Raw genomic sequence first — 27,987 nt, forward strand, 5'->3', positions numbered from 1 at the left:
ACTGTGCCCTGTCAAACACTGCAGTAATAGAGCTGGGAGAAAAACCCTACATTGCTGGTCTTTTAGCTCCATTAAAAAATTGCAGTTTAAAAGCTACTACCCTAGTGTGGCAGGTTCTTCTCTCTTTTAGATGTTAGGATGAAGTACAGAATCTTGCAAAAATAAGAAAGTTTTAAGGCTTGTTTGTTAGTTCCCTCTGTAATTTAAAAGCCCAGAATAATTTTGCATCCGGTTATGAGAACCGGCCAATGCCGTACGTCTGCTTTGTGGTTGAATGCCCACCTGTGCAGATGCTTGAAGCAGGTGTGTACCTGTTTTTCATGGTTTTCCCATTTTGCTTGCCTTCTGAAAATACGTTAAGCTTCCTTGTACAGTGGCTATGGAATTGACATCAGAGCAGTAGGAAAGCAGAAATACTCGTCCATATAGTCATAGAGACTTACTCAAAATGCTTAGAAGAATAACAGAAAGTTCAGGAAATCTTAGTGGAGATGCAGGTAGCAATTTTAAACTTTTAAGTTTCAAACAAAACGTATTGGCTTTTTTTTTTAATGTTAAAACACTTAAATGTAATAGACTTTCCAAAATGTAGTTAAAAACTAATTCACAGAGGGTGCTTGAAATTTAAAAGTTCTATTTGTGTGTCACAGATCTGTCTGTTCAAATACATTTCAATAGTAGTTTTGATATAGTTGGTTGATGTGGTTGATAAATTGATAAAGATTTTTGCTTTTGAGTGTCCTTTAAAAAGCTAAAAAGGCATTTTCGGTACCCAGTAGTGCCCACTTTGAGTATTGGCTGTTGAGTCTGAGACTTTAGCGTTAACAGAACTTCTGATAGCTTTGATAGTCGTATTGACAGGGGGTTTCATACCTTCTTCAGGGAAATGGATCTTGGGGAGAAAAAATAAGAAGAAAATAATGATTATTCTGCATACTCCTATCAAAAGAAAAAGAAATACCCACCATTTTGGTTTTCAAGGAAGAATTATCAATGAAGAACAGACAAGGAAGAGAGCACCTCAGATGACATTTAGAGGGTATTTTCATAGTGTAGGTTCTGTATCTTGACCCCAGGTATGCTTGTGTGCTGTTCTTGGGACTGCGTGTCCTGCAGTTCCAGCACTGGAGGTCAGGAAAATATAAACTAGTGAGTCATCTTTGTACAGAAAAGATGATTAAATGGGTCACTCTTCAGGCAGGACACTGTCCTACAGGCGTTTCCTGTAGAATACCTTCGTTATGTGTGTGTGGAAGAGCCTCACTGATTGGGACCAAGTTTCTTGCTCTTGTACGCCTTATTTCTTACTCTATTAATTCTTGCATTTAGAATCTGTTTTCCCAAAGGTCTGAATTGTCCTGAAAATTGCTTTGGTTTGGTGCATCCTTAAATTATCGATGCTGGGAATGTTCAAGTTCACTGTTTTTTTCGTCAGCAATCAAAGTAGTTTTAAATTTTTGCGCACCTGTTTTAACGGAGAAGGAATTTTACTGTAGCTGCTTGACACGTTTTGCAGATAGTGCATGCCTCAGCAGTTTCCACTTTTTTTTTCCTGTTTTTTTTTTTGTTTTTTTTTTTTTACTTAATCTTGTTAGTTCTGTTAGAAGGATTTGGCAATTTTCCAGAGCAGATTTTATAAATAGCCTAAGTCTTATGTCCTGGCCTTTTATGTTTAGTATGAAAATATACTAAAATGCTATATTTACATTTGTTTTATCTTGAGACAGAATTTTACTCTTCCTATTGCATAATCATTTTGGAACTTTTAAAAATCAGTCTGACCAATTTTTGCCTTTAAAAAAAAAATCAAAACAGCAATTACTTTTCTGTGAGAAACACTTGGCTGCAAGCACATATTTTAGTTTGTGAAGTCTCTTTACAAGATCAGTGTTTAAATTAAGAGTCACTGAATAATCCTGTCAGTGATTTTCCATGTTAACCAAGGGGAAAATGTGTAGGACAATAGATTAAATTGGCTTACAGTACTGGTCTATTGACATTTAAATAATTACAGATGAGCATGTGTAGCTGGGTGACCTTTCTGAACTAGGATGTGTGATCCACTGCAGAAAATACTTGGTTTCAAGGGGAAAGAATGGGCACCTGGTAAACTTGGATCCTTTCAATTGGTTTTTCTTTTGTAATGAACTGCTTGGTGTTTGATCGTATAGAGATTAGGTATTGTTACCAAGCCCCGTAGAAGTGGAATGTGAGAAAACACTATTTCTTGACCTGTAAAAGTTAGGAAAAGGGTTAGAGCGTTCTTACTGATGACAGAGAGTTCTTTATGCTTAGATTTGAAGTACGATAAACAAATGCACGGAAGTAATTTAAAATGCCCCCTACTTACGTGGAGGTCTGAAGATAAGGTGAAGTAACTGCTGCATTTTGCTTGCAGTTCAGTGGCAAAACTACATCTTTGACTCAGTCACAGCAGGGAAGGTCCTGACTTGTGAAGATGTCTCTTTCTATTTGTGCTGCAGTAAGTGACTCAGACCTCCCTGTTAGATTATTATTATGGGGATTTTTGTTTGTTTGTTTTCCCTTTAGAAGGGAATTCCAGAACTCATTTCACTCTTGTGGACTAAGTGTTGTGTTTCAGATCTTGTCTTCTCTCGGGCCATTCGATGTGTTTTGCATTAAGATGGGGGAAAGGGAAGAAGGTGAGGTTACTGTGCTACCTGGTTTTATCCTTCTGAAATATTTACAGCAGCAGACATCTTGGGAAGAGTTAGGTTACAATGTAAGTGTAGATTAGATTGCATAGTAATTCTGCAATAGCAGGGAATCCAAGTTGTCCTGCAGTCCCAGATGCCAAAAGGAAATGATCCATCTTCTTCCTCACTTCAGGGTTTGTCTCACAGGGAATTTGATGTTACTGCTAATAGAGCCTGTGCTCTTGTTCTACATTGACCTGCATAGTTTGTCTCACCGAAGAGATCAGCTGTCAGAAGACCAGGCAAAGAAATCTTGGCTCAGGCAAAGTTTTAATAAAGAAGGCTGTTTGGGTTTTTTCCCCACCTCTTGGGATCCTGAAAGAAAAAAATAAATAGAATCTATATCATTAACTCCTCCACAGTCAGTTTACCATGGTAAAATGTGGAAAATATACTGCAGTTTAAGGCATGTTTGTGATGATACAAAGCTGTCAAAACAACAGCGTTAAATGTTTATACCATGTTGTTCTCAGATGTGCAGAAAAAAAGTAACTTGGATCAAATCCCAATGCGTTAAGTGGTTTTACAGGACACTGTTCCAGGTCCACAAGCCCACTGAGCACAATATTGAATCTCATTCAATTTCCAACCAGCTGGAACTCTTGACTGAAGTGATATTAAGTCTTGTCGTTTCAGCAGGCTCTCATAGCTTGTCTAACAGAGCCACATTTTCTATTTGTAAGCTTCCTCTACTGAGATCCAGTGCTGTACTTTTAGTTTAGGCAGTTAATTTGATACTGTTTATTTGCTCCTTAAGGCTTAAAAGTAGCAAAACTTTTGTGCGTCTTGTGTTGATGTCTGCTAAATTGTCATCTCGACAAGTTCTGTATATTGAGTCCTTTCGGTGCTGTTTCATTACTGCTGGCAGAAACTTTTGTCAGTATTAGTTCCTGGGGTGGAGCTAATTATTAGGTTTTGGCTGTGTTTTGATGCCTGTATTAAGGGATACAGTAAGCAGTATTTTGTATCGTGTAAAATACAGTTAGAAAAGAAGTATTGCAGTTCTGCAACTCTCAAGATTTCCCAAAAGTATTCCTGCTAATGAAGCCTTTTTACAGTTCTGATTTAGGATCTCTAGAAACAGTAGAGTCTAACTGCAGTTGAACAGTCTTGGACTTTTACTGTTTGAAGAGAAATGTCTTGTAGCCAGAGTTCCTTCCTCATTTGTCTTTTTATGTGCTTCTATAGGTGTTTGCCTTTGATCACTGCTTCTGGTCCATGGATGAATCAAACACCACAAAATACGCAGGTAAACTATTTTCCATACATTTGACAGGGTAAATAATTTGAGAACATATGAGAGCTTGGGCTTTTGCTTCGTGGGTTGTTTTTGCGTTTTGTACTGTGATGCTCAAGTGTCGTCTTTACAAAAGCAGACTTCTCATTTTCACAGGGATTGAGTCATCTGAGTGTAGCACCTCAGTTCAGAAGGAATGCAAGCTGTAAGGAGGTGCCAATGCACTGTTCAGGAGGGATGCTTTTCTTTTACATCTAAGCTATAATGTTCTCTTTTTTTTTTCTCCTCCCCTGGAAGAGCCTCTTGTGAGGATCGTTTCTGTCACTTAAAATGACATTTCAGTTCTGCATCAGAAATTACTTTTGACTAATGCTGGTGATGAAAGTGTGTGTTTTCAGTGCTCTGTGTTCCTGTGAACAAGAGAGGAATAAAGCGTGTTCTCAGATGTTGTGGTTATTTAAGGTCTTTCAAGCCGTTCATAGTCTGGTTGTTCAGATCCCTACTGTTTTTTGAGTGATCAGCTTTGTGACTCCTTCCTCCCAAAAACTGGATAATCCTGACGAGATTGTAACCCCAGTGGTTAGTTTTCTCATAACTGGATTTGTGTATTAGCATGCTCATACTTTATAAGAGGACTTGTTTTGATAGTACATCTCTGAACACTGGGATTTCAAGGCTCTGGTCCATGGAAAGGAGAAAAAAAATAGCATTCAGTTTAGATATTCATTCATATTATGAAGTTTTGTGGCCCATAAGAAATCTTGATGGTTGATAGGGTTAATTATCTCAAAGTTTGGGATCAGCGGTCTCATAAATGAACTGTCATGTACTTGTGTTAAAATATATGTCTGACTGCTGTAGCCTCTGGTATCAAATCCCAAATCTTCGAGGTTGCACTTGATCATAGATTCTGCTGTATTTCTTGCTTGCCTGAGCAACGATAAGTTTCTTCAGGAAAAAAGTTCTGCCTCAGTTCATCTTCCGGTAAAGGTGTTTTCACTGAACAGATACACGGCACAATATTTGTAGTTCAGGCTGGCAGAGCCATCGGAGCACACAACAGCTCCTTTTGTGCCTGCACACCTCCGTTTCCTTTTCATGGAAGGAGGTGATGGTACGCACCCAGATCTTGGCCCCATGGAGTGTGCAGGTGCGAGCTGCACCGTGGCACTAACCCACTCGCAGAGAAGAGATAGACCAGAGAAACACCCCTAACCAGATAAACTTGTTTCTGTCTTGGCTTAATTCTCCAGGTGAATTCACTGGGCTTCTACATCTATTTATTTTTTGAGTCAAAATTAGATTTCTCTAGCCTATTTCAGAACTTGTCATTGAATCTGTATCTGAGAACTGAAGTTTTATTATTGGTATGCAGATGAACCTCTCGTTGGACTGGACTCTAGAAAGCTGTCACCCACATCTCTTGTGTTTTCTTACTGGCCAGAAAGCTATAAGGCCGCTTTTTTGGCCTGTTCCAGATAACGTTCCTTTTGGGGAAGAAAAACCCCAAACGCGTTTTCCTGTGGTTTTTTCATAAATATGATAAGAATGTGAGCTTCAAGACTTGCATATGAAAAACAATGCTTTCACTGAGTATTTTCTTTTTTCTTGGTATGGTCTTGAAGTTAAGTTATGACTTCCAGCCCTCGTGTTCTAGAACATAATGAGTTTGGCAGAATATCAAAATAAAAGTAAAAACAAAACAAAACTGTTTCAGGCCTAAGTTACTGGGTTATTGGCTTGTTCACTTGCTTGTGCATGAACTGATACTATATCCTATATTATAGCAGTGTGTCTTGTTTTAGACCCACCAAACCAAATACTGAAATGTCAAGATTTCAGTTTTTATGTATTCGTAGTATTAAGGTGCCCTAAGTCTTTTTCACAGCTTGGCCTAAATTACTCTACTGAACAAAAAAATATGATAACTGGCTTTGGTTGGGGTTTTTCGTTCCTTTACCTCATGGAACAAAACCTAGTCGTCCTAGGCACCTTGCAAATGCACACGCTGTCTATGTCTGGAGATTGTACCAGAGACTGTTACAGAATTAACAAGCTTAAAAGAGTCCAAACAAGCCACCTGACAGCTTGAGTTTTTGAGCTAAGCCTTAATTTTTAGGTTGGATGCTGGACTGCAGAAGAGCTGCTGATCCGGAAGCCAGACAGATGCATTAAATACTCCCTGCCCAAAGTAACTCTGTGTCAATGCCTAAGTTTAGTGTCACTGGCAAGAGCAGTGATTAATTGCACAATTAAAAGGAAACACGTATAAAGCTTGAAAGCTAAGTCCAAAGTGCTTGTAAATGTAAGCTTCAAGCTTAAGTAAAATTCTTGAAATATGGAAGATATGTGAGACAAATGTAATTACTTGAAAAACCTCTTTATCTGCATCACAGAAATACAGTGGAAGGTTTAACAAGAGATTCTCATGTATTAGGTTACCCCATCAGTCGCTGCTCTCTGTGCAAAACCAAAACATGCTCATCTCACATTATGTTGAATAGATCTATTGTTGTGTATATCATCTTATATTAAAGATTTTGTTGATTGACATGTGGGACATGAGAAAACCCACAGAATGGTGCGCACCACAGACAACATACATCTGAATTCTGTGTTGACTTATGTGGATAACTCTTCCATGTTTGGTGTTTTTTTGTTGTTGGGTTTTTTTTTTAATGTCGACAAAACCAAAGTTTGTGCTTTTCTGGAAATGCACATTTGTTACAGGATCCTTAAAGCTATTGCTCATGACTATGGGCTGGTTTTATTTTTCACTTTGATCTATAATACTTCTGGCACTTACTAATATTGTTTGCACAAGAGCAAGATTCTTGTTTGGTTAAACTTAATCACATGGGTAATTGGTAAAAATTCTCAGGATGTAGCAGAGCAGGGTTGACCCTGAAATGGGATTAGCCATTTCTTTCTCTTACACTAAACTCATTCTGTGAGATATCTTCATCTTTTTTGGCTGAAGCTAAGGCTTATTTTGTACATACTAATTGTCTTTCTGAACTCATATTAAGGAAGTACAAGGAATCTTAATTCCAGTTTGAAAGTTACCTTCTCTTTCCAGTGTTTGAAAACATGGGGATTATTGCTGTGAAAACCTAGTGCTGTGTATTTAGACTCTAATTTACATTTCAATAACTCCATATGCATGAGGCACTAAACTGTCCTTTTTTTCTTTTTTTTTTTTTTTTTTTATTATTGTGATACAGAAGTAGGCTGTTGGTAGCGTAATTTCTTCTTAAGCAGTTTTTTCTCCACTGGGTTCTAAATTCTAAAATGATCCAGCAATATCACTAACCTAAATAATGAAGGTTACCTTTATGTGAGGAAAAACATCTAGAGAGGGCATCTTTGCAGCTGTGCTCGCAGGACTGTATCTCCCGTGAAGACACCAGGGAGCCTGGAGCACAGAAGACGAGTACGCTAATTCACAAAACCTTTGTGAACGTGGTGCTTTGGGTTCAGATTCTGCAAGAGGTGGAGGCTGTTTAACAACCTGATATCCCAGCTTAGAGACTGCAAGATGCAGAACCCCATCTGAATTGCTCTTAAGACTGAAAAGGAAGTGTTTATGTTAAAATATTTTTTGTTTTAATCCAGCCAATTAGCAGGTAGAGAATTACTCTGAATACTGAGGCTTTGTGTTTCCATACAATTTGTGGCTCCATTGTTCCAAGCAAGGAGTGATTGCAAACCTCTGGGTTTGTGCCGATCATCACATGCAAGCTCCTCAGCTTTTTTAACAATGATTTAATTTTGAAAGATGTGGTTGGGTATTTGGTACGTATATGACCCTCTTATCTGAAAGGGAAAAAAAATAACCAAAAATGGGTCAATGAAATAGTTTTTTTGGAGGAGGGAGAGGTATTTGGTTATAAGAAAGAATGAGTTTGCCTTGATCTGGAAAAGGGAAGAGTTTTGCCTGGTAGGCTATAGGAGAGGTGTTTTGAGAGTATGCAAAATAGCTTATTATTACCATTTGTTTCTTGACTTGAATGGGTCAAGAGTCATTTAATGGATAAGGACACACCTGCTTGCCTTGAAAAGCTCACAGTCACAAATAACAGCTCGGCATTTTGGTGAAAGGGAGGACACTGAGAAATTCTCAGAGACGAGAACAAAGAATTCTTTTTACAAGCTTAGACAACAGTAAGAGCCTATTGAAGTCTGCACTGAAGTGGATTTTTAAAAGGAAGGAAAGAAGCACTTCTGTTTGGGAAGGATTCAAGAGATGATATAAATAACTACAGTAACACTTAGGCAGGTCCATTCTATGGACCCCACACTGTATTGACTTAACCGTGGATTTTTCTTAAACTCCCTAAGCTGCATCACGTTTGGCCTGAAACTTCAGATCTGTGTTTCCGCAAGCTGTGTTGTCTTGAGAAGCTAAACACCTGACTTGGGCTAAGCTATAATTTTATATGAAATATATATATGCTGACTATCACTCTTCCAGCGGCTGTTTTAAAAGGAAGCAAAGCAGGCAAGTGGTTTAAAGAACTGTACACTTCTGCCCTCATGAAAGATTTTAAGTTGTGGATTATGAGCAGACAGGAGTGTCTGTCTGTAGTTCAGGCCTCCCCATTTAAGCTGTTATGCGGGAGAAGCCTATCCCTCTCTTACTATTCCCTTGACGTTTGTTTTTTGGTTTGAGGGGTTTTTTTGTTTGTTTTTTTGTTTGTTTGTTTGTTTGGGTTTTTTGTTTTTTGTTTTTTGTTTTTTTTTTTTTCTGTAGAGGAGTGTATGTAGAGTATGTAGAACTTGATTTTGTGTCACACAGCTGACACCTGACCTTTACATTTTTGGGGAAACTTAGTTATTCAGTATAATTTTAGCACTGTATGGGTCAGGCATTTAAAATGTAGGTGATGTGGCATCTAATTTGAAGTACTTGATAGCCTTTAGTGGATCAAAGCTTTGAACATTAAAGACTCCAGTGCTTTGTCAATACTGTAGTGTTAGGCTGCAGTGGTTAGATGATGCTGGTAGCTGTTTTGCTTTTAGGTTCTTGTTAAGGTGAACAACAGGCATCTTTTTTCCAAATTTAGAGAGATTGTTTTGACACTCTCATCTAGCAGGGCTTTTAATAATTCTGATCTCTGCAGATCAAGTTTTATTTTAACTGTTAGATCATGGAACCAACTGCAATTTATTGCTGTCAAGATTTGCTCATTAAAATGTTCCGGGTTAGAGATTAAGCCATAGAGTTGACTTTTCAGTGTTGTACATAACAAGGTGTTACTTGGTTCTAGCTATATTTGCTATCAGGAATGGCAGTGATGTGTCATAACGTTGCAGTCATGACCTGGCTGAATGAATCTATGCTAATATGAGACAATTATCCCTATTTCAGATGGTCAGTTTGTTATGAACTAGAAATACCAGACGTCTGAAAACGAGACACTGAGACTACTTTTTGTTAAAGAACATCTTGAATGTGTTTGTCACTAAATGAGCAGATCTTGGGAAGGACAATAACTGCCTTTTTTAAAGGGAGTTTTGTTGGAAAGGGTGTGGACCTTTTCCCTCCCCTCCCTTTTCTTCCCTTCTTCTCTTCTATCCGCTGGCATCAGTCCAGCGAACTTGAAAATGCCTAAACTTTACTTGTAAATAGCTTCATTTTGCAGATTGCGAGAAGAGGTCTTAGGGTTCCTCTGCAACGTGTAGGTTTCTGTAGGAACACTATCAAATCATATTTCCTGATTGGAGTTTCAGAAACTGTAAAGGGATGATACAGAGGGAGAGAAGGGGAATAAGCATAGAGATGTAAGAGAGAATACTTAAATATCTCATTCTGAAAATGATGTGTGTTGTATTCTTGCATGTTGGGGTCTTTATCTGTCTTTTCTATTTTCAGGGACTTTTTGTTATCTTATGTATTTTCTGAATTTAAATGTTCTAATAATTTATGCTGGCTCAGAGATTCCAACTAAGATTTTCATATGCAGCTCTGTGGGTAGATAATGTGAAGGTTTTATTTTGAATTGTTAATAATTTAATAGCCACCATTAACATGCACTGCCATACTTCGCTACTTTTGTTTTATATTTTTGCCATTGAAATACCCAGCCATTTCAGTAGGTAGAGAACATGTGAAAAAACTTTTTAGCTTCAGAGTGCAATACTAAATACCCTCGATGCATGGTACTAGCCCAAGCACGGCTTTTGAAAGTCCCAGGTTAAAAATGTGAATCCGAGAGGAGGATGGTCTTCCTTTGGCTTTCAGGTAAGTCACAGATACCATTTTGAATGCTGAAATCTTCAATATCTTTACTATGTTTATTTCTAAAAAAGAAATGTTTATTATCTCCGTTTATGTGTTTATGGAAGAATGTCAGAGCATGTCAGAGTGATTAACGTGAAAATATTCAGTCCTAAAAGCTGATGGAAAAGATTCTTGGGTTAGTCTCCTGCTGGAAGTGGCCTTCTGAGGGATTGAGAATTACTCATTTGATCTTTTGTGGATGATGCTGTTGGCATCAGGCTTCCAGATGCGCTTGTCAAAATGTGCAGATAATGTCTTGAAGCTATGAAGACAGTTACAGCTGTGTGGTGAAAGTGGAAAAGGTTTCCATGTTGTCTCGTTGTTGCTTTCCAGTACGTCTGCAGGACCAAGCGGGGATCCACCAGTGTTTCTCAGGTTTTGATTAGCAGGGCATCCCTAACACTGGGTTGACATGGTTTCCTACCTTGTAGCATTAGGGGCACTGCCACATGCCCCGTAACTAACATCCAGCAACATTGTCTGATAATCTTTCTCACGCCAGGTTAACAGTCTTGCTCCTTGAAGTAATGGAAACAAGATTATTTAGACTGTGGTCTGCAAGAAAAATTCACCGGACTCGCTCCCCTTTCCTTGAAGGGATGAGCAGACAGGGGATCCTTGCCTGTGAGAATTAGCAGCTCGTACACTCATCCTGGGCTCCCTGGCGGCCTCGGCTATGCTTTCCCCAGCGTGACTGACTGCGTGTCTGTCGGTCACCTAAGGCTTGCCCAGGTTCTGAGCAGAATACGAGAGAGGGGACAGGTGTTCCAGTGTCTGGCCTTTAATTGCCTCTATAAGAGGCTCTATGGTCTTATCCAGCTGGAAGATTTGGAATCCCTCTCTTAAAGACAATAAAGGCTGGTGTAGGGGATATCTTTCTGTTAGCTAAACAAATTAAATTATTTTTCTCTATTTCTTCCTTTTTCTCTAGATTAAGTTAGAATCGAGTTTAAACCCTTGCTTACCTTTCCAAATGCTAAGTTTCTGTGGAAGAACAGTCCTGTAAATAAGCAAAAGTATTTACTGCAGGCAGTATAGGTTTTTTTAGCAAAACAAAAATGCAGTAGTGTAGACAATGGAACTGCATTATTTCTTTTGTCCATAAGTGCACATAGACATAATTCTGTATAATACAGATTTTATAATCAGTTTGAAAACCCAATAATAAAATTCATGAGGGAAGCAGTGAGGTTGCTTAATGAAAAATATCTAAATCTCATGGTTGATATGCTGCAACCGTCAACAGTACTCTGCATTAGTAAATTAATAAAATACCCATAATTGAAGTTTAATATCTTGTGTTCTTTTATGTGAGTGCACTTAAAAACAAACTTTATTTTCTCCCATGATAATTTGACTGGTTACTATAAACATCACTCTAAGGACTCATTTGTCTATGTTTGTATTGCTGAGCTCTTAAAAACTGTAATAAACTCATAATTTTAGAATTATGTATCAGTGTCTGATTGACTTTCAGTTTTAGTGTTGACCGTTTGAAAATTAAATCTCTTCTGAAAAAACCCAACCAGCCAACCAAAAAAGCCCCAGCTTTGCCTGTGAGTTTCAAACAGGGTTCCTTTCCTGGTATTTAGCAGTAAGAGATTCTGTGGGCCATCTTATGGTTATCATGACTGTGCACAGTTTTATAACATTTTGATACCTGTTTTTCTTGGGAAACATGGAGGAGGTTACTGTTTTATTGTTGGTCACAACTGGGTAATAAAAGTTTGGGTTTTTTTTTCCTTTTCTGACAAATGGTTTTATTCTCCACTCACAATCAGTGTGCAATATATATGCTTTTTTCTCTTAATAATTATACTCAGCTTCAATATTTGCTTGATTTTTTTTGTCTTCTTGATCAGCAAGATCGTAAGTGGCTCCCTGCCGCTTTGATACTTGGTAACTTCAAAATGGGCCCTCAGGAGCTGTTTGGAAAGCAAATTTTTGTGTATTGTACGTTCTTATTAAAAATTTTCCACTGATATATTTTCTTCATTCTTCAGTAGTTTAACGTTCTCTATAGCTATTTCCATGTTGTTGAACAGTGCTCTCTCAACATAGATATTATATAATGACCAAATGATCATAAGTCGAATGAGAATTGAATTCACGTGCATGGGGAAAGGCACGGAGTTACTCCAGAGTGCAGCAGATTCTCCTCTGGTTTTAATTCCTGTATTCAGCAATTCTGAACTGTGTTAATCCAGGGAGCAGTAACACTTTGGAATTTCAAAAATTCAACTGGAAAAGGCACACAAAGACCGTTTGATAGGGCATTGCTGTACTACTTTTTCCTTTACAGCAGAAGAGAAATTAGGTTAAAGAAAAATAAAAGTGGTGTAGTACTTTTTAGTCCTATTTATGTGCCTGTAAATCTTTCCACATGTTGTTCTGCAGGAATTTTCTGGGCTACCAATTACTCAAGGATCATAGAGTGTAAATATTCTCTTGCAGTGTATAAATGTATAGCTAGATGGGGTTTTTTTAATGCCAATACATTCCATTTTGAGAACTGTGGGAGTCACTATTGCATCCGCTGTACAATATAATTTCTTGTAGCTGACAACTGCTGAAATTAACTTACCTAAATGAGAGATGCAAGTGATCACAGCTGTTCAGAAAGTTACCAGGCAGTGAATGTAAATTTAAAACCAAACACCCGAAGGTGTATAAATACTGTCCTTAGCTCAGATCTGCTCGTTTTGGCTATACACACAGATGGTGTAATCCTCAGATCAGAACTCAAAGCAGACAACCCATTGACCCTCCTTCTGGTGTATAAATTCTGGGCTTTCCTATCGAAAAACAAACAAACAAAAAAACCCAACCACCACCACCCCGAAAAACAAACAAACAAAACAACAACAACAAAAAAACCCAAACCAAAAAAAACAACCACTATGCCCGTCTTCATCTTCTACATCTAAAAGTTTGAAGCACATCTAAAATCTGCCTGGCACAGAGAGACAGTTTTCAGACTATGAAGTTCTGCAGCTGATGTTTCAAACTATGGATTTGACAGAATATATCCTCAAACAGCTCTTTTGAAGTCTCACGGCCTCCCAAGATGCATTTCCTGCTGAATGTCATCAGAATGCTTTTATATTGGTTCCAGCATCACCTTGCCATGGGGTGAATCATAATAGCTTATGGTGAGACTCGAGGCCAGTTCCCAAGAGAAACAACTACTACTATTTCTAGCATAATATTTGTTGTACCTCTAATATCCTAGATCACTAATGAGTTTCATTGCAATTCTGCTATGGAACTCTTTCGGGTACAGTTTGTGATTAAAGAATTTATGCCGATCGCAAAATTTACACTCAAATAATACAATATTTAGACATCTGTGTTATTTTCTAAGCATTCAACTTAGGATGCCTTTTGAAGAACTGCTTCCTTCACAGGAAAATCAGCAATATATTTAAACACAGACATAGCTGTTGCACTAGTTTCAGGCAACAGTTCTGAACTTGGCCCTCAGTTTTATCGTTTGTTCAATGCATATCAGTAATTTGCAAACCTCTTCTTTTTTCTTGCTTTTGGTAATTTTTAGTGTGTTGGTCAGTTTAAACTTAACTTAAAAATAATTATCTTCTAGGTCAAGAAGTGGTGTTCAAGTGCCTTGGAGAAGGAATTCTTGAAAAGGCCTTTCAGGGATATAATGCTTGTATTTTTGCCTATGGACAGACAGGTGAGTCTCCTGCGCTAAAGGGGAAGAACGCTTTTTGTGCACCTGGGAAGTGGGAAGAAGAAAACATAAGTATTACGCTAGATAATATTTAAAAATTTTATTTTGAAATATCACGATGTTAAATGCCAAACATTTAGCACAGTCAGTGACAATGTAAAGTTCTTAAAGCAGCTCTAAATATATTCCTAAGTACTACCTGTTGGGGCCACTTTCAAAGCCTGAAAGGAGTAGTTCATACCGAAGGCTCATTCAGTCTTTTGTGTTTGAGTGTGTTCAAAGGAGTCCCAAGTAATGGCCCCGCTGAAAGAAACCTTCAAGATAATTTCTCTTTTTGTTTACCTGTACCTTGTAGTCCAAAGAGCAAGCTATCTGTCTGGAATAGCATGTCATATTCTTCTGATATGTGCTTCTGGGGGAATAAAAAGAGAATTAAAACATGTGTGTGCTTCATGAACAAATGAGTAGCTCAGAAATTACATTCTAAAGCATTTTCTTCTCCTTTTTTTTTCCTTTAGGTTCAGGAAAGTCCTTTTCAATGATGGGCAATGCAGAGCAGCTGGGTCTGATCCCACGGCTCTGTTGTGCTTTATTTCAGAGAATCTCTATGGAAGAAAATGAATCTCATACTTTTAAGGTCGAAGTGTCCTATATGGAAATCTACAATGAGAAAGTCAGAGATCTGCTTGACCCAAAAGGGTGAGTAGCTTCACTCTCCTCCGCAGCCTTCCTTGTTTTTGTCTGAACCTGTAAAAGTAGAAATCACTTTTGGAAGTCCTTGAGAGGGTTTTTTACAAAATGTATGTTTATATGACTTCTTTAGAAAGGATTAGATATCGAACACCAGAAAGTATATCCATCTATATGAAGTAGTAACTGGTGTGGATCAATTTAAATATTAGGATACCAACATAATGATACAAATAAATACTGTATGAAGTAGTTTACCACCAGAAAGCAAGACTATGTATAAGTAAAATCTAGGGTATTTTTGCTGTATGATCCAGACCATATTCAGGTAAGAATTTTCATCAGCTATAAGGAGTTTGAAGTTTATTTACAACTTGGTTCTCCTGGTTTAATGTTGAACTTTCTGAATGTGGAAGGGTGGCACCTCAGAATGCACTTGTGGCACTCTGTTTTGTTTACACAAAAATACTTTTTAGGCTCTCTGTCTTGGAGATGTCTAGACGGGAGGTATTCTGATAGGATTTTTTTTTGGCTGACCATTGATATATGTGGTATATATTTTGATTCTTGAACATAATTGCACTAGGTGAAAAAGTATGCAAGTCAGTCAAAAAGGTAGATTTGAGACTTACTTGATACGTGTCAACAAAGTGTGGAAAAGGCAAGAGGAATTGAAGGTTTAGCAAACTGCTGGGGGGAGGGGCGAGGATTTTTGGTTTCTTTTTTTGTCATCATTCTTTCTGCCAAATAAGGCGTTTCGGGTTTTGTTCCACCACAAATACTGGGGTGGTAGGATGCATTAAAAATAATTCATGTATATAGAATAAAACTGGTTAGATTAATTTGAGTCTTTATTGTTAATTTGAGTTTAAAAAAAATCTGGAAGACTTCTTTGCTCCGGTTACAATTAAAATATAAATTGCCTGCCATATAGAAGATTCTTATCACTTCATACTATATTTTTTGTTTTTCAATAAAGTTCACACTAGTGGATTGTGCATAAAGTCTGCTTTATCCCATAGGAGTCGGCAGTCTCTTAAGGTTCGAGAGCACAAAGTGTTGGGACCGTATGTAGATGGCCTGTCTCAGCTGGCTGTTACAAATTTTGAGGTAAATATAAACCAATGACAAGTTTATAAATAGCACTTATGTACATAAGCAATAGGAATCTTATAAGGGATAAACTAGTGTCAGTACAAACAATTTGGCTCTTGAGTGTTTATGGTCTCTGGCAGTGGTGAAGATCCTCTCTAATGCTTCAGGAGTATTTATTTCATGTGAAAGCATTGGATTTGCCTTTACGTTGGTTAAAAATATAATAGTGGTATCTCTTTATTTTGCAGTTTTCAATGCATATGGTATACACCAAGAACACCATGTTTCCTTGACAAAGGAAATATGAGGCTTCCAAAATAAGAATATTAGTCTTCCAGCACGAATTCCTTTTGATTTTGTTGTTGAATACGACGACCTCTTATTTTATACATGGGCATTGCTTGAGGAGCTACAACATGGCTTATATAATTCATAATTTAAATCACGGCAGCATCTGAGCCCACTTGAGTTGACAAAACACATTCAAATAGATCAGTATCGTAGAAGCCAATGAACTACAATGGAACTACAATGAACTACAGCTACAATGGAAATAATTAAAGTGGTGCAGTTTTATGAATTGTGGAGGCCTTTCTTTTTATGAGGAAGCTGATTTGAAAATGCTGGTTTTTTAAAAAAAATAATCATTCTTTGTACTATTATGTGGGAACCTTCTTGCTTTTTTATGGGGATTTTTATTTTTCTGAAGCATCCGCGCATATTATGGAGTTATAAAAACTGCTTTTGCAGCTTTTATGGTGAATTGCATACTTTGAAAGAACATCGTCTTTGTTCAAATTCTAGGAAATTTTGTTCATGCCTAGTTTTTGGTTGATGACTTTTATGAAACTGTCTTGGAAGACTCAGCAAGCGTGTGTATCAGACTCAGCATAGTCACCTTTGTTTTTACGTATGTGGGAAGGTACAGGCTCCAAGTGAGGTAACCTTTGAGCCAATTATGTGAAAATAGTGTTAGCGCGATTCAGTAAAGAGGCAACGCATTGTGTTCGCCTGTGTAAGTAGGTCTGTGCTGACCTGATTACTGGCATTAAACAATGTGATTTTTAATGTGGATATTGCCAACATATTTCATCAGCAGATAAGGAGAAGGTGCAGTGAATGTAGTTGCTGGGCTTTTAAGCGCAGCACTTAAAACAGAGATGTGATTTAACGTTGCTCTGTGGAATTACATACCGTCTGTACCAATACATCTCAAAACGTGCAAAGAGTTTTCTCATTGCTTCTGCCTTCCCTTCTTCCTCTCTCCTACACATACACACCCTTCCATCTAGATGCGGATTTTGTTCAGCAAGCACAATACTTTCTTTTATCCTAGCATCACTTTTTACTCTTTTTGCTCTAGGATATTGAGTCACTGATGTCGGAGGGAAACAAATCACGAACAGTTGCTGCAACCAACATGAATGAAGAAAGCAGCCGCTCTCATGCTGTATTCAATATTATAGTGACTCAGACACTTTATGACCTGCATTCTGGTGTATGTATTTCTGTTGATTAATTTCTGAAGTTGTGGTGAATTCTTCTTCTTCCCTCATCTTCCACATACATGATCTTTTTAGCTGTCCTTCTACCTTTAATGCCATGGTGTCCAGTAATCAAAGTAATGTTGGCAAGACCATGAGATTGAGAGAACCCTGGAAGAGTGAGGAAGCACACCAGATAAAGCAAACAGTTGGATCACTTTTTAAAACTGTATTGGCACCATGAAACGTGTCTTAGGTCTTACCTGTTGCTGAACTTTGTATGTTTTGATGGCCTATTCTGCCAGTAAGGTTATTAATGTTACCACACAGCTGGTTCTGGTTCATTAGTGCTTTAGCTCTTTACTATGAAATAGTGACTCTAAAAAAGTGACTCTTTAAGACCTGTAAAAACTTTTGACAGTTCCTTCTTCTCTCATATCTTGAATTTGATACTTTAAACCACATTATTGTGGAGAACAGTGTTTCATGGTGCTGGTGTCAGACATGCTAGCACTTTGTGACGATGTTTCTTAGCTGTTGTTCTCCTATGTCTCATCTTCATAGAATTCTGGAGAGAAGGTCAGCAAGGTCAGCCTGGTGGATTTGGCTGGAAGTGAGAGAGTGTCCAAAACAGGAGCTGCAGGAGAGCGTCTGAAGGAAGGCAGCAACATAAACAAGTAAGACATTGACATACGCAGGTTTCAAAGTTTAACCTTGTAAGAATGACTGTTGTTTCTGTGGCCTCTTCTTTTGGTGCGCTTGTCACAAGTCATTTCAAATGATAGAACTCAGCAGCTGCAGTTTGATACGGCTCTTTGAGCTGTGCTAATCACTGTGTGTTTCTTTACATTGGCGTAGGGACCCTGATTCATACTTGACTCAGTTGAGGGCTATATGAATTTTATCTGGAAAAAGTGACAGCAGCACTCTTTAATTAAGCGTATACCTTTTGTGATTCATTTATACACCCTGTCCCCAGGCTTATGTGTTTGTCTCATCATCTGCTCAAGGAAGAATGCAAAGTTGCAGAGTTGAATGGCTTTGTTCCAACATGTATTAAGATATGTAAGAATATAATTCACAGTTTAAGAAAACCAGATCTGAATGAAGCTGTGTTAGTTTAGCATTGCCTTGGGCATTTGTACTCAAGCAATGACAAGTTTCAAGGCACTTTTTTACCGTAATTACTGTGTTATTGCCCAAAAGCAAGAATTTAGCACACAATTACCGCTGTCTTAAATATACTAATTTTCCTGGGAAAGAAAGAGTTTAACTGTTACATTAAAAGCTACTGCTTTTTCAGTTTAATTTTAAAATGTTACAAAATGTTTTTGTATTTTAAGTTAACAATGACTGCACAAAGTATGTTTGAACAGCATTAATGCTTAAAATGATTTTAAATTACTCTTTTTAGAGTTTGAACGTGTTTGCTCTTTCTAGCTTAATTTCTAATCTACTTTGTGTTTAATGCATCATATTGGTAGCTACGCTGGTGTAGTCCTTGTGAAACAAAATTAAGTGGCTCTGTTTGCCTAATGGCAGCTATTGTACTTTTACCCCACAGGTTACTAGTTAAATTTAGATGGGTTTTTCCAGAAACTGTATTTGTATTTTGCATAAACAAAGGTGAGATTAAATGTTTCTTTCTAATTCTTGGGGAAGAATTCTAATGCCAACTCTCCCAGTGGCTATTAACAAATTGCAAGTATAGCTACAGATAACAAAAAGACTTCCTTTTTTTTTCTTTTTTTTTTCCCCCCTATTAGAATGTTTACTCGGTGTTAAACGTTTAGGGCATTGATGCAGTAAGGGAAGGTGGTTTTGCCCATGCTGAACCTCTTTGACAATAGAGACTTCAGAAGGGAGCACCAAACTTCTACTTCTGTAAAAGATATTTTAAAAACAAAAGTGGACAGTTCTACATTTTCCCATCAATTACGTTTTTATATGGTGTACATCTGTATTATTTAGTCCATTTATTAAGCATTCTCTATTTGCATTCTCTTTTGGAATTGATAGGCAAGAATCCTGTTCAATATCTCCATCAATGACCTGGATGAAGGGATAGAGTGCACCCTCAGCAAGTTTGCCAATGGCGCAAAGCTGGGGGGGGTGGCTGACACACCAGAAGGCTGTGCAGCCATACAGAGAGACCTGGACAGGCTGGAGAGCTGGGCAGAGAGAAACCTTATGAAATTCAACAAGGGCAAGTGGAGGGTGCTGCCCCTGGGGAGGAATAACGCCATGCACCAGTACAGGTTGGGGGCTGACCTGCTGGAGAGCAGCTCTGTGGAAAGAGACCTGGGAGTCCTGGTGGACAACAGGACGAGCATGAGCCAGCAATGTGCCTTTGTGGCCAAGAAGCCCAATGGCATCCTGGGGTGCATCAAGAAGAGTGTGGCCAGCAGGTCAAGGGAGGTCATCCTCCCCCTCTACTCTGCCTTGGTGAGGCCACACCTGGAGTGGTGTGTCCAGTTCTGGGCTCCCCGGTTGAAGAAGGACAGGGAACTGCTGGAGAGGGTACAGCAAAGGGCTACCCAGAAGATTAGGGGACTGGAGCATCTCTCTTATGAAGAAAGGCTGAAGGATTTGGGTCTCTTCAGTCTGGCAAAAAGACAGCTGAGGGGGGATCTTATCAACACTTATAAATACTTAAAGGGTGGGTGTCAGGAGGATGGGGCCAGGCTCTCTTCAGTGGTGCCCAGTGACAGGACAAGAGGTAACGGGCACAAACTTGGACATAGGAAGTTCCACCTAAACGTGAGGAGGAACTTCTTTACTTTGAGGGTGGCAGAGCACTGGAACAGGCTGCCCAGGAGGTGGTGGAATCTCCATCTCTGGAGACATTCAAAACCCGCCTGGACGCGTTCCTGTGCAACCTGCTCTAGGTGACCCTGCTCTGGCAGGGGGGTTGGACTAGATGATCTCCAGAGGTCCCTTCCAACCCTACGATTCTGTGGTTCTGTAATTCTTGGTGCTGTGCTTGGTGTCTTCTGTTAGATTTTTTGCTGTTATTTGGAGCTTTAATGAGGTCTGACTTTTACTGGAAGCCTCAAAATTGGTATACATATTTTAGTAGACCAGTTCTTCAGAGGGCATTGTGTATGATCATCTTTTTGTTGTGATTCACCTTATTTATTTGGGAAAGGCAATAATCTTTTCTGGAGTAATCCAGAATATTTAAACGATATACCTTACTATGTTGGCTCCTTGTATTTTTTTTATTCTTTTAGAAAAAAGCAGTGACTTGGACTGGCACAATGCGCTATGTTTAATGAAATAAAAAATAGAGTTGCTGAAATTACCTGGCAGATGAACTTGCTGCTTGTGGTGTGTTTTATTGCCTTGAAGAAGAATGTGGAAATAACATACCTGTGTATGTATTTACGAGACAGGGAAAATGTACACTCAGCTGTGCATACCAAAACTGCGTAGCCTGACATTCAGCCAGTCTCCGCGGGTTTCTCTGCTCTTCAGTTTCTGCATGAAACCTGGCTAGGGCTCTGGCAGCTGCCGCTTCCATCCCTCAACTCATCTTGCTCTAAACGCTCTTCCCTATCTTGGAACAGCATATTGCAGTGGGGAGGCAATGGATTGCTCTCCCATTTACTGAAATAACTGAGAGTTGTGTCATTTTGTTAACATCTTCATAAAGTTGTAATAAAGGTTACTTTTGTTTTTTCTCAGAGATGGTGCAGTGTTGCCTTTGTAAAGATGCTGGGTGTCTGCTTTCCGTATTATTGAGGTTTTTGGGGGACTTGCCATCTCTCATGAGAAAGCTGATGTGCTTGTTCCTCCCCAGGATGTGCTGGTTCCTGTGCTGAGGTAGAAACACAGGTGCTTAACGTTGTGGTGTAGTCAAAGAACTTCTAGAATGCAGTAGTAGTAGGAAGCAGAATAAACAAGCTGTCAATTAGTGGCTAAGAAAAATATTTTCTGTGAGCAGTCTGCAATTTTAGCTCTGATTAGTAAAATCATCGCTGTTGTCATTTTAACTTGAGAATGCAAAAAGAAGCCTTTAAAATGTAGGCAGGGGAAGGAATGGGTTGGGACAGGTCTGGCTCCAAACTGGTATTAGGGAGGGGTTTTATATTCAGATTTAACTAATAGAAAGGTGGATTCTGCTCATGGAAGAATTTGGTTGTAAATTGTGCAGAAATAGCTTGAATAGGTGTCATTTAGGAACAGAGCTCTTCCCTGCAGCGAGGAAGCAACACCTCCCCTAAAATGCTGCGAACTCAGGCCCACGGTGGGAATGTGCAAGTTTCCCACCGCTCGTCAGCAAGGGCAGCCTGGTTGTGCCTGGGGAAGAGGGGCAGGAATGGAGAGTGCGGGGAAATGGCACCTTCTGCGCCAGGTCGGCTCACTCTGCAGCTTCTGAACCGCCTCGGTCTGCCCTGCGCTACCGGCTTAAGGTTGATTCATTATAGAAGTAGCATGAGATAGGATCAAAGTAATGACAGATCTCTGATGCATCGCTTAGCATGAAGGAAAGCAGCCGATGAGTCCTGTAATTACTTTGTTGGGCAGCCGTTTCTTTTACTGCTTCCCTTAAAGTCATTTAAACAGCTTTGTATTATGAAATCTCAAGCAGAATACATAAATTACTCCAGTTTGGCTTTTATTGCAGATGTTAACAGTTAGTCTTAAAATAAAAACAGTATTTATAAGGAGCAGAAGCGTTATCGCATCTCTTAATCCTGTGTTAATAAACTGTATCTTATAATTTCCTGTTCATTAAAATACAGTGCCCATAACTTGAATTGGTGTTGCAGCCCTGTTGTGAAATAGTTTTCAGTGATAGGTCTTTCTGAATCCCTGTTCTTCTCATCTCCCTTCTGAGCATCCTTTTCTTCCCCTTCCCTCCATTTTTGGCTTTGATTTTCACATTTCCCCTCATTTAAAGAGGGAAAGAGGAACTGGAGGAAAATAGGCCAGGGTGATTTTTTTTTTAACTTTATGCTCCTTGAAGGTGGACTTTATTGGGAATATGCTAGTGGTGCTTTTGAGCTGTGCTGCAGGAGGTTGCTATGGAGCAGCATACAGCATCCTGCTGTTGGTTCTCGCGTGTTTAGCACCCTGCCATCTCCGTCTGCGGGGACCAGAGATCGGGGGCAAGAAGCCATTCTGCCTCCCCCATCTTCCCCCCACAAGCTTTCAGAGGTCGTTAGGCTTTTGTTTAGGTTGCAAACTAAAACTAACTGTCCTTTTTGCTGTGAATTTTTCAGAGGTGAATTGGAAAGTTATCCTATGGACAAATTTACAAAATAGAGTGCTCTCTTTGGGAGAACAGATTGCCTAGCCTCTCTTTAAATTTCTTGTAATTTTGCTTTCAGGTCTATGCTATATCTTCATACCACTTTGTGCTATATGCAATATAGGCCATCTTTTGTGACACATGTAATGGTTCTTATTACCTTACCCTCAGACGTCTTCCTTGAAATATTCTTCTGCAACAATTTAGTCATTTTTCTAAATGTTATTTCTGAACCACTGGTAGTTTCAAGGACCACTGAGGCCCTGTTACAAATATTGTGCAAACACTGCCCATCAACTAAAATAGTACAAGTCCTTGGAAAAGGAAAGTCAAAAGGATGGAGTGGAACAGTACAATTAAAGATTTATTTGACTATCTAATTGCGATGCTGATGAAATTTTCCGTGGCAGTTATAAAGAGTAGCTGGATAATTGGGCATAAGTATGACAGACCAGGATGCTCTTGGGCTTCAGCGCTGTCTGTTTTAAAACCCTTTAGGCATCTGTTTAATGTTCTCAGGCTTCTGAACCAGCTCATTATCTTAAGCATACTCGCTCCAAGAGCCCCGATGTCACTTAAAATTTACGCAGGTTTGTATAACAATTGGATTACATAATGCATGGATGCTTTGCACAGATTGCTAATGCAGTTACCCCTGTTGGTAGAAGTGGTACATGGACCAAAATGAACGAGTTATCTGTATTTTTCTTCATGATTCTAGAGCGGTGTTTTGGATCTGGGCTAGCAATCTGGGGGCTTTTCTCTTTCATGCTTGTGCAACATTTTTGTAACCGGGAGATTGTTTGGTCTATTTCCCCCACAAGAAGCTAGTGAGGCTCCACCTTAATTATAAACCAACCCATTTGTCAAGGCACCTCCTCATCGGTCTCTTCTGGTGAGCAGTCTTCCGTTGTCCTGTGATGGCTGATTAGTTGCTGGTTCACCAGGCAGACTAGTTCTCCTGGGCTATAACTGTCTTGAGGATGCCTCCTTATGGCTAAGGAATTGTTCAGTTTTAGTCTGTTGTTGAGCCAGTGCTCTTAAAACCTTGTTTCCAGAGGCGGGATTCTTGCTGTGCTGCCGGTGCTAAGTTGTATCAGTGTCATGAGCCAGTGTCCTAGATAGAAAGATTTTTAGTCTCTCAGGAAAGGTAGATTTCTAATCAAAGGCAGTGATTCTCCATGTACAGAAGCAGTCTGCTTTGCACTTTTGAAACTATTTTGAATACCCGAGTATTTCAACTTAGTCTTCCTGGAACTTAGTACCAGATGAGATGAAACACTGTAGATACCCATTTCTTTTCTTCCGAATACGTAACTTTAATAAATACGTTGCCCTGTTTAGAGCTGGGAAATGGGCTAGCTGATCTCCTGTGGTCATTTCCAACTTGAATTATCCTATGATATTTTAAAAATTGGATGTGAAGTTCTGCAGAGCATAAGCTAAACTCTTTAGCAAATGCCCTTTTCTGTCTTTTATTAAATCTACATTTGGAATATGTGTTAAAGCTGTTCTGCTGTGTTGCATTTATAGATCGCTTTCAACACTGGGTTTGGTTATATCATCACTTGCTGACCAAGCAGCAGGGAAGGGGAAAAACAAGTTTGTGCCTTACAGAGACTCTGTACTTACTTGGCTTCTCAAGGTAATTAATATTTTCTGTTCACATGATGTCACCTTAGTAGTCTGTAGGATCATTGTAGCATACCTCTGTGTACATGGACTTATCTTGTTTTTCAAGAAATGAGCTAAGGAGCTCTCATAGCTATAAGTTGTTCCAAGTAACATGAACAGCTAAGTGTATCTTATGTTAATTCTATGTAAAATCGTGTTTTCAGTTCTGTTTTCAGTTATAGTGGAATTAAAGCTGGTAGAGGTGGCTGGAAATGTTACGGATCATACTGGTTAGTTTACATCCAGAGTACCTTTCAGTTCTAAATAGTAAGCTTTGTGTTTTAAGTATCTTTGTAAAGACATTCTGTCGTCTCAGAACAATTTTTAACCCTGAAACTCTGTGGATGCGCTCTGCAGGACAACTTGGGAGGAAACAGCCAAACGGCCATGATAGCCACAATTAGTCCAGCAGCAGACAACTATGAAGAAACACTCTCTACTCTGAGATATGCAGACAGAGCCAAAAGGATAGTTAATCATGCTGTGGTGAATGAAGATCCAAATGCAAGGGTCATCAGAGAATTACGCGAAGAAGTTGAAAAACTGAAAGAACAGCTCTCACAAGCTGAGGTAATTTTGTTCACAGTACAACGTAAACTGAGTTTCCCAAGGAAATGTCAAACTCCGACTGGAAGACTAGCTTTCTTTTTAAGTCTTACAAAATGAGGAAAGGAAGAGTCTTCCACCACCACCACCCCCTTTTTTTTTTTTTAAATTTTTTTATAATTGACCTTGTTTCCTGAAATAAATCCAGCGTAATGTTTGTTTATTTTTAGTAACTTTTCAATAAGGACAACACTGTGCTGATGGTGACCCTTGTCAGGATAGACTGTTCTTGAAGAACTTCATGTCAAGCAAGAACTGATGCAGCAAAGATAAGAGCTAGTGTACAATTTCATTGTGTAGACTTACTGGCAGAATTTTTTTTTTTGCATTGGTGGACTATGTAATTGTATGACACCAAATGGAAAAGTGTGAAAAGCCGTAAATCTGGTATTAGACCACAAAATATGCGAGACAGACACTTATCTCCTTGACATTTGTGAAAATCTATAAAAAACTGACAAAACTGCAGCACCGAAACCATCAGCAATTTGCTTTATTGCCTTAATAGTACTGTGCGACTGCTGCTTATCTTAGATTTATACTTTTAATTGGAGAGTAAAGTATCAGGGTAGGATAGTTTACTTGGTGATTACCGAAAGAAATCAGACACTGCACTGTAGGAAAATATTTTTGATCTTTTCAGGCAAGACACAAAATACTGGTGCAAAAAAGACTAGAAGTGTGTTTGAACGTAAACTTGTGTGGTGTTTAAACTTCATGTTCGTTTAAGGAATAGTGTTCCTTGTATGAACAGTTCTTTGCAGGCTGAAATGGGAAAATCTGCTTTAAGAAAAAGGAGCCATTCACTTTTTTGTAAATAAAAATCTGATCGAATCTGGTATTTTAAATCAGAAAATATCATTGTAGTGTGTTCTAAATTATGTTGACAGACTGTGGCTGTATATAATCAGTAGGAAGGTGTCCAAAGTTGTACTAATTTTTTAAAAAGTTTTTTCTATTATACTTTCTGTTAAAATGTAGCTTTATAGGCCAGCCTGTTGAATTGTTACTTGGCACTGGACATATTCAAGCCCTTTGCTTTTGTTTCCTCTTCTGAATTGAGAAGCCTGTGTTAGCTCCAGTGCGTACCTTCCTTCGAAGGTAACTAACAGGGTCGGTCTGAAAGCTTTAATGCAACTCTAGGAACACTTATGAAACCAAGATAGAATGGAAGGCTAAATATTGAGAGGAATTTGTATTTGAAACTACTGTTGGAAGAAAGACTTCGCAGTTGAACTTCAGACAGCTAAGACTTAAAGTTTTAAAATATTTAGATATTTTTATAAAGACACTGAAGCTTAAGTGGCCAGGCCCACGGACTTTGTTGGTTCCTTTAGCCTCTGCAGCTATGTCAGTCTTTTCAGATCTGGAGCTACAATAGGTTGATTCTGTCCTCTTCCGTTGCAAGCCACCTGTTTCTTCATCATCTGCCATGAAAAACGTGGAGATATAGTTGAAATCTATACTTGTTGCATTTCATATTATGTTGCTGTGTTCAGTTTCCTTGTGCGAGCAGAACTTGCAGTGGTTAAGAGTAGCTGAAAGTTTTGGCTAATTTCTGTCTTTTAGGCCATGAAGGCACCAGAACTGAAGGAAAAATTGGAAGAATCTGAAAAACTAATAAAAGAGCTAACAGTCACCTGGGAGGAAAAGCTGAGGAAAACAGAAGAAATTGCACAGGTATTTCATAAATTTTGAGGAGGAAAGGCCAGATACCCATATAGTGCAAGTCAGGTGAATTTCGTGAGCTGTAGTGGACTGTGCCGTCTTCCCCACCAGCTGTTTAGAATTCCTCTGGATCTTTGTCTTTTCCCCCTGGTTTCTGGTTGGCTTTTTTTCTCTGAAGTCTAAATTTCATTAGAATAAACATAGCTGTGTCATGATGTCATTGATAAAAGCTAACATTTGAGTTTAAAATAAAACATCAAAATATCTTTGGGCAGCTCATTTATTTATAAGGCCACAGTGGGATCTTGGACATGTTTCCCTTGAAGTGACTAAGAAAATGAAAAATTACAAAAGGATCAGAATTTTGCATAGTATTTGTTGGTTTTGCTTTTAATGGCTTCTTAATCAGAGAAGGAAAATTTGTACATGTATTCACTAATGTTTGTTCATTATTATTGTACTTAAAATAAGACTTCTGGATTCCAGTGTACTTCTCCATCATTTCCACCATCTATAGCTTGGAGAATGAGTATGGTTGGTTTCCCTTTCTAGTCCTAGTGTTCCAGAAGCATGCTTTGGTGCAGCCACTGTTTAAATAAAAAAAAAAAATAAAAAAAAAAAGGCGGGGGGAAAAACCAAACCAAACCCCAAAGAGCCAGACAAAAACCCCCACCCCCCAAACTGTAACTAAGCAAGAGAGGTGTGATTGAGTAGATGCTTTAGCTGAATTAATAATAGTACTGCAAAAGAATAAACCTAAACAAAATCTAACTTGTTATTGTTGATGTGTAAAAATAAATTCTGTTAAACGTATGCTACTTGACCAGTGTCTTAAGTTCAGTTTCTGGTAGCAATATACAGAATGCGTGTTCAGCATGTGCATCTTCATCTTTAGTTGCTTTGCTTTCATTTACTTGCTGTACTTTTGTCCACATACTGTAGCAGGCAAGATTAACCTATTTTTGTGCTTGCAGGAGAGGCAAAGACAGCTAGAGAGCATGGGAATTTCCCTGGAGTCTTCAGGTATCAAGGTTGGGGATGACAAATGTTACCTGGTGAACCTGAATGCGGACCCTGCGCTCAATGAGCTTTTGGTTTACTATTTAAAGGTAAGAGTGCGAACAGGATGTTTACACAGAATGAAAGGACACTTGTTTTATTGTTTTGAATTTCTGGCTCAATTTCTTATTCAGCTCGTATTTAGATTTTTAAGACTAGTTGCAGCAAAATAGGATAGGCCACCTCCTATTGTTTAGGCTTTTGTTCTCCCTTTGCAGTTCAGCTTCATTGTTTTCCTAACTGATCTCCTGATTACCAACAGTGGGAGAAGTGCTTAATGTGTGCCAGTGTTGAGACAAATTCTAACATTTCCAGACAGGATGTGCATAGAATTGCCTTTTGGGCTGAACTTGAAGTGAGAGCTTCGTGTTAGATCCTTCTTTTTGTTAGTGAACTGAGGATTACTTTAAATACTCAATCAGTTAATCATAAAGAGATGATGTTTAGTAGTAATCAGTGAGAGTAAACTGCTTAAGTTTAAGAGAAAAGGGGGAAAAAAAGGCACTGTTAAAAATTTACAGAAATG

General features: G+C 38.7%; 1 protein-coding gene across 4 annotated transcripts in view; it reads left to right on the top strand.

Annotated features, from left to right (window-relative positions):
• KIF13A (kinesin family member 13A) overlaps positions 1–27,987 on the top strand; it is a 118,675-nt gene that overhangs the window by 49,470 nt on the left and 41,218 nt on the right. For all 4 annotated transcript variants that reach the window (XM_063325832.1, XM_063325835.1, XM_063325833.1 and 1 more), the window contains exons 4-13: positions 3,906–3,966; positions 13,839–13,931; positions 14,447–14,627; positions 15,641–15,728; positions 17,077–17,211; positions 17,762–17,874; positions 23,988–24,099; positions 24,486–24,698; positions 26,304–26,414; positions 27,377–27,511. In XM_063325832.1, the coding sequence (XP_063181902.1) occupies positions 3,906–3,966; positions 13,839–13,931; positions 14,447–14,627; positions 15,641–15,728; positions 17,077–17,211; positions 17,762–17,874; positions 23,988–24,099; positions 24,486–24,698; positions 26,304–26,414; positions 27,377–27,511 (1,242 nt within the window). The remainder of the gene's footprint in view (positions 1–3,905; positions 3,967–13,838; positions 13,932–14,446; positions 14,628–15,640; positions 15,729–17,076; positions 17,212–17,761; positions 17,875–23,987; positions 24,100–24,485; positions 24,699–26,303; positions 26,415–27,376; positions 27,512–27,987) is intronic.

Source organism: Chroicocephalus ridibundus, chromosome 2 (genome assembly GCF_963924245.1).
Source record: "Chroicocephalus ridibundus chromosome 2, bChrRid1.1, whole genome shotgun sequence".
Lineage (NCBI taxonomy): Eukaryota > Metazoa > Chordata > Aves > Charadriiformes > Laridae > Chroicocephalus > Chroicocephalus ridibundus.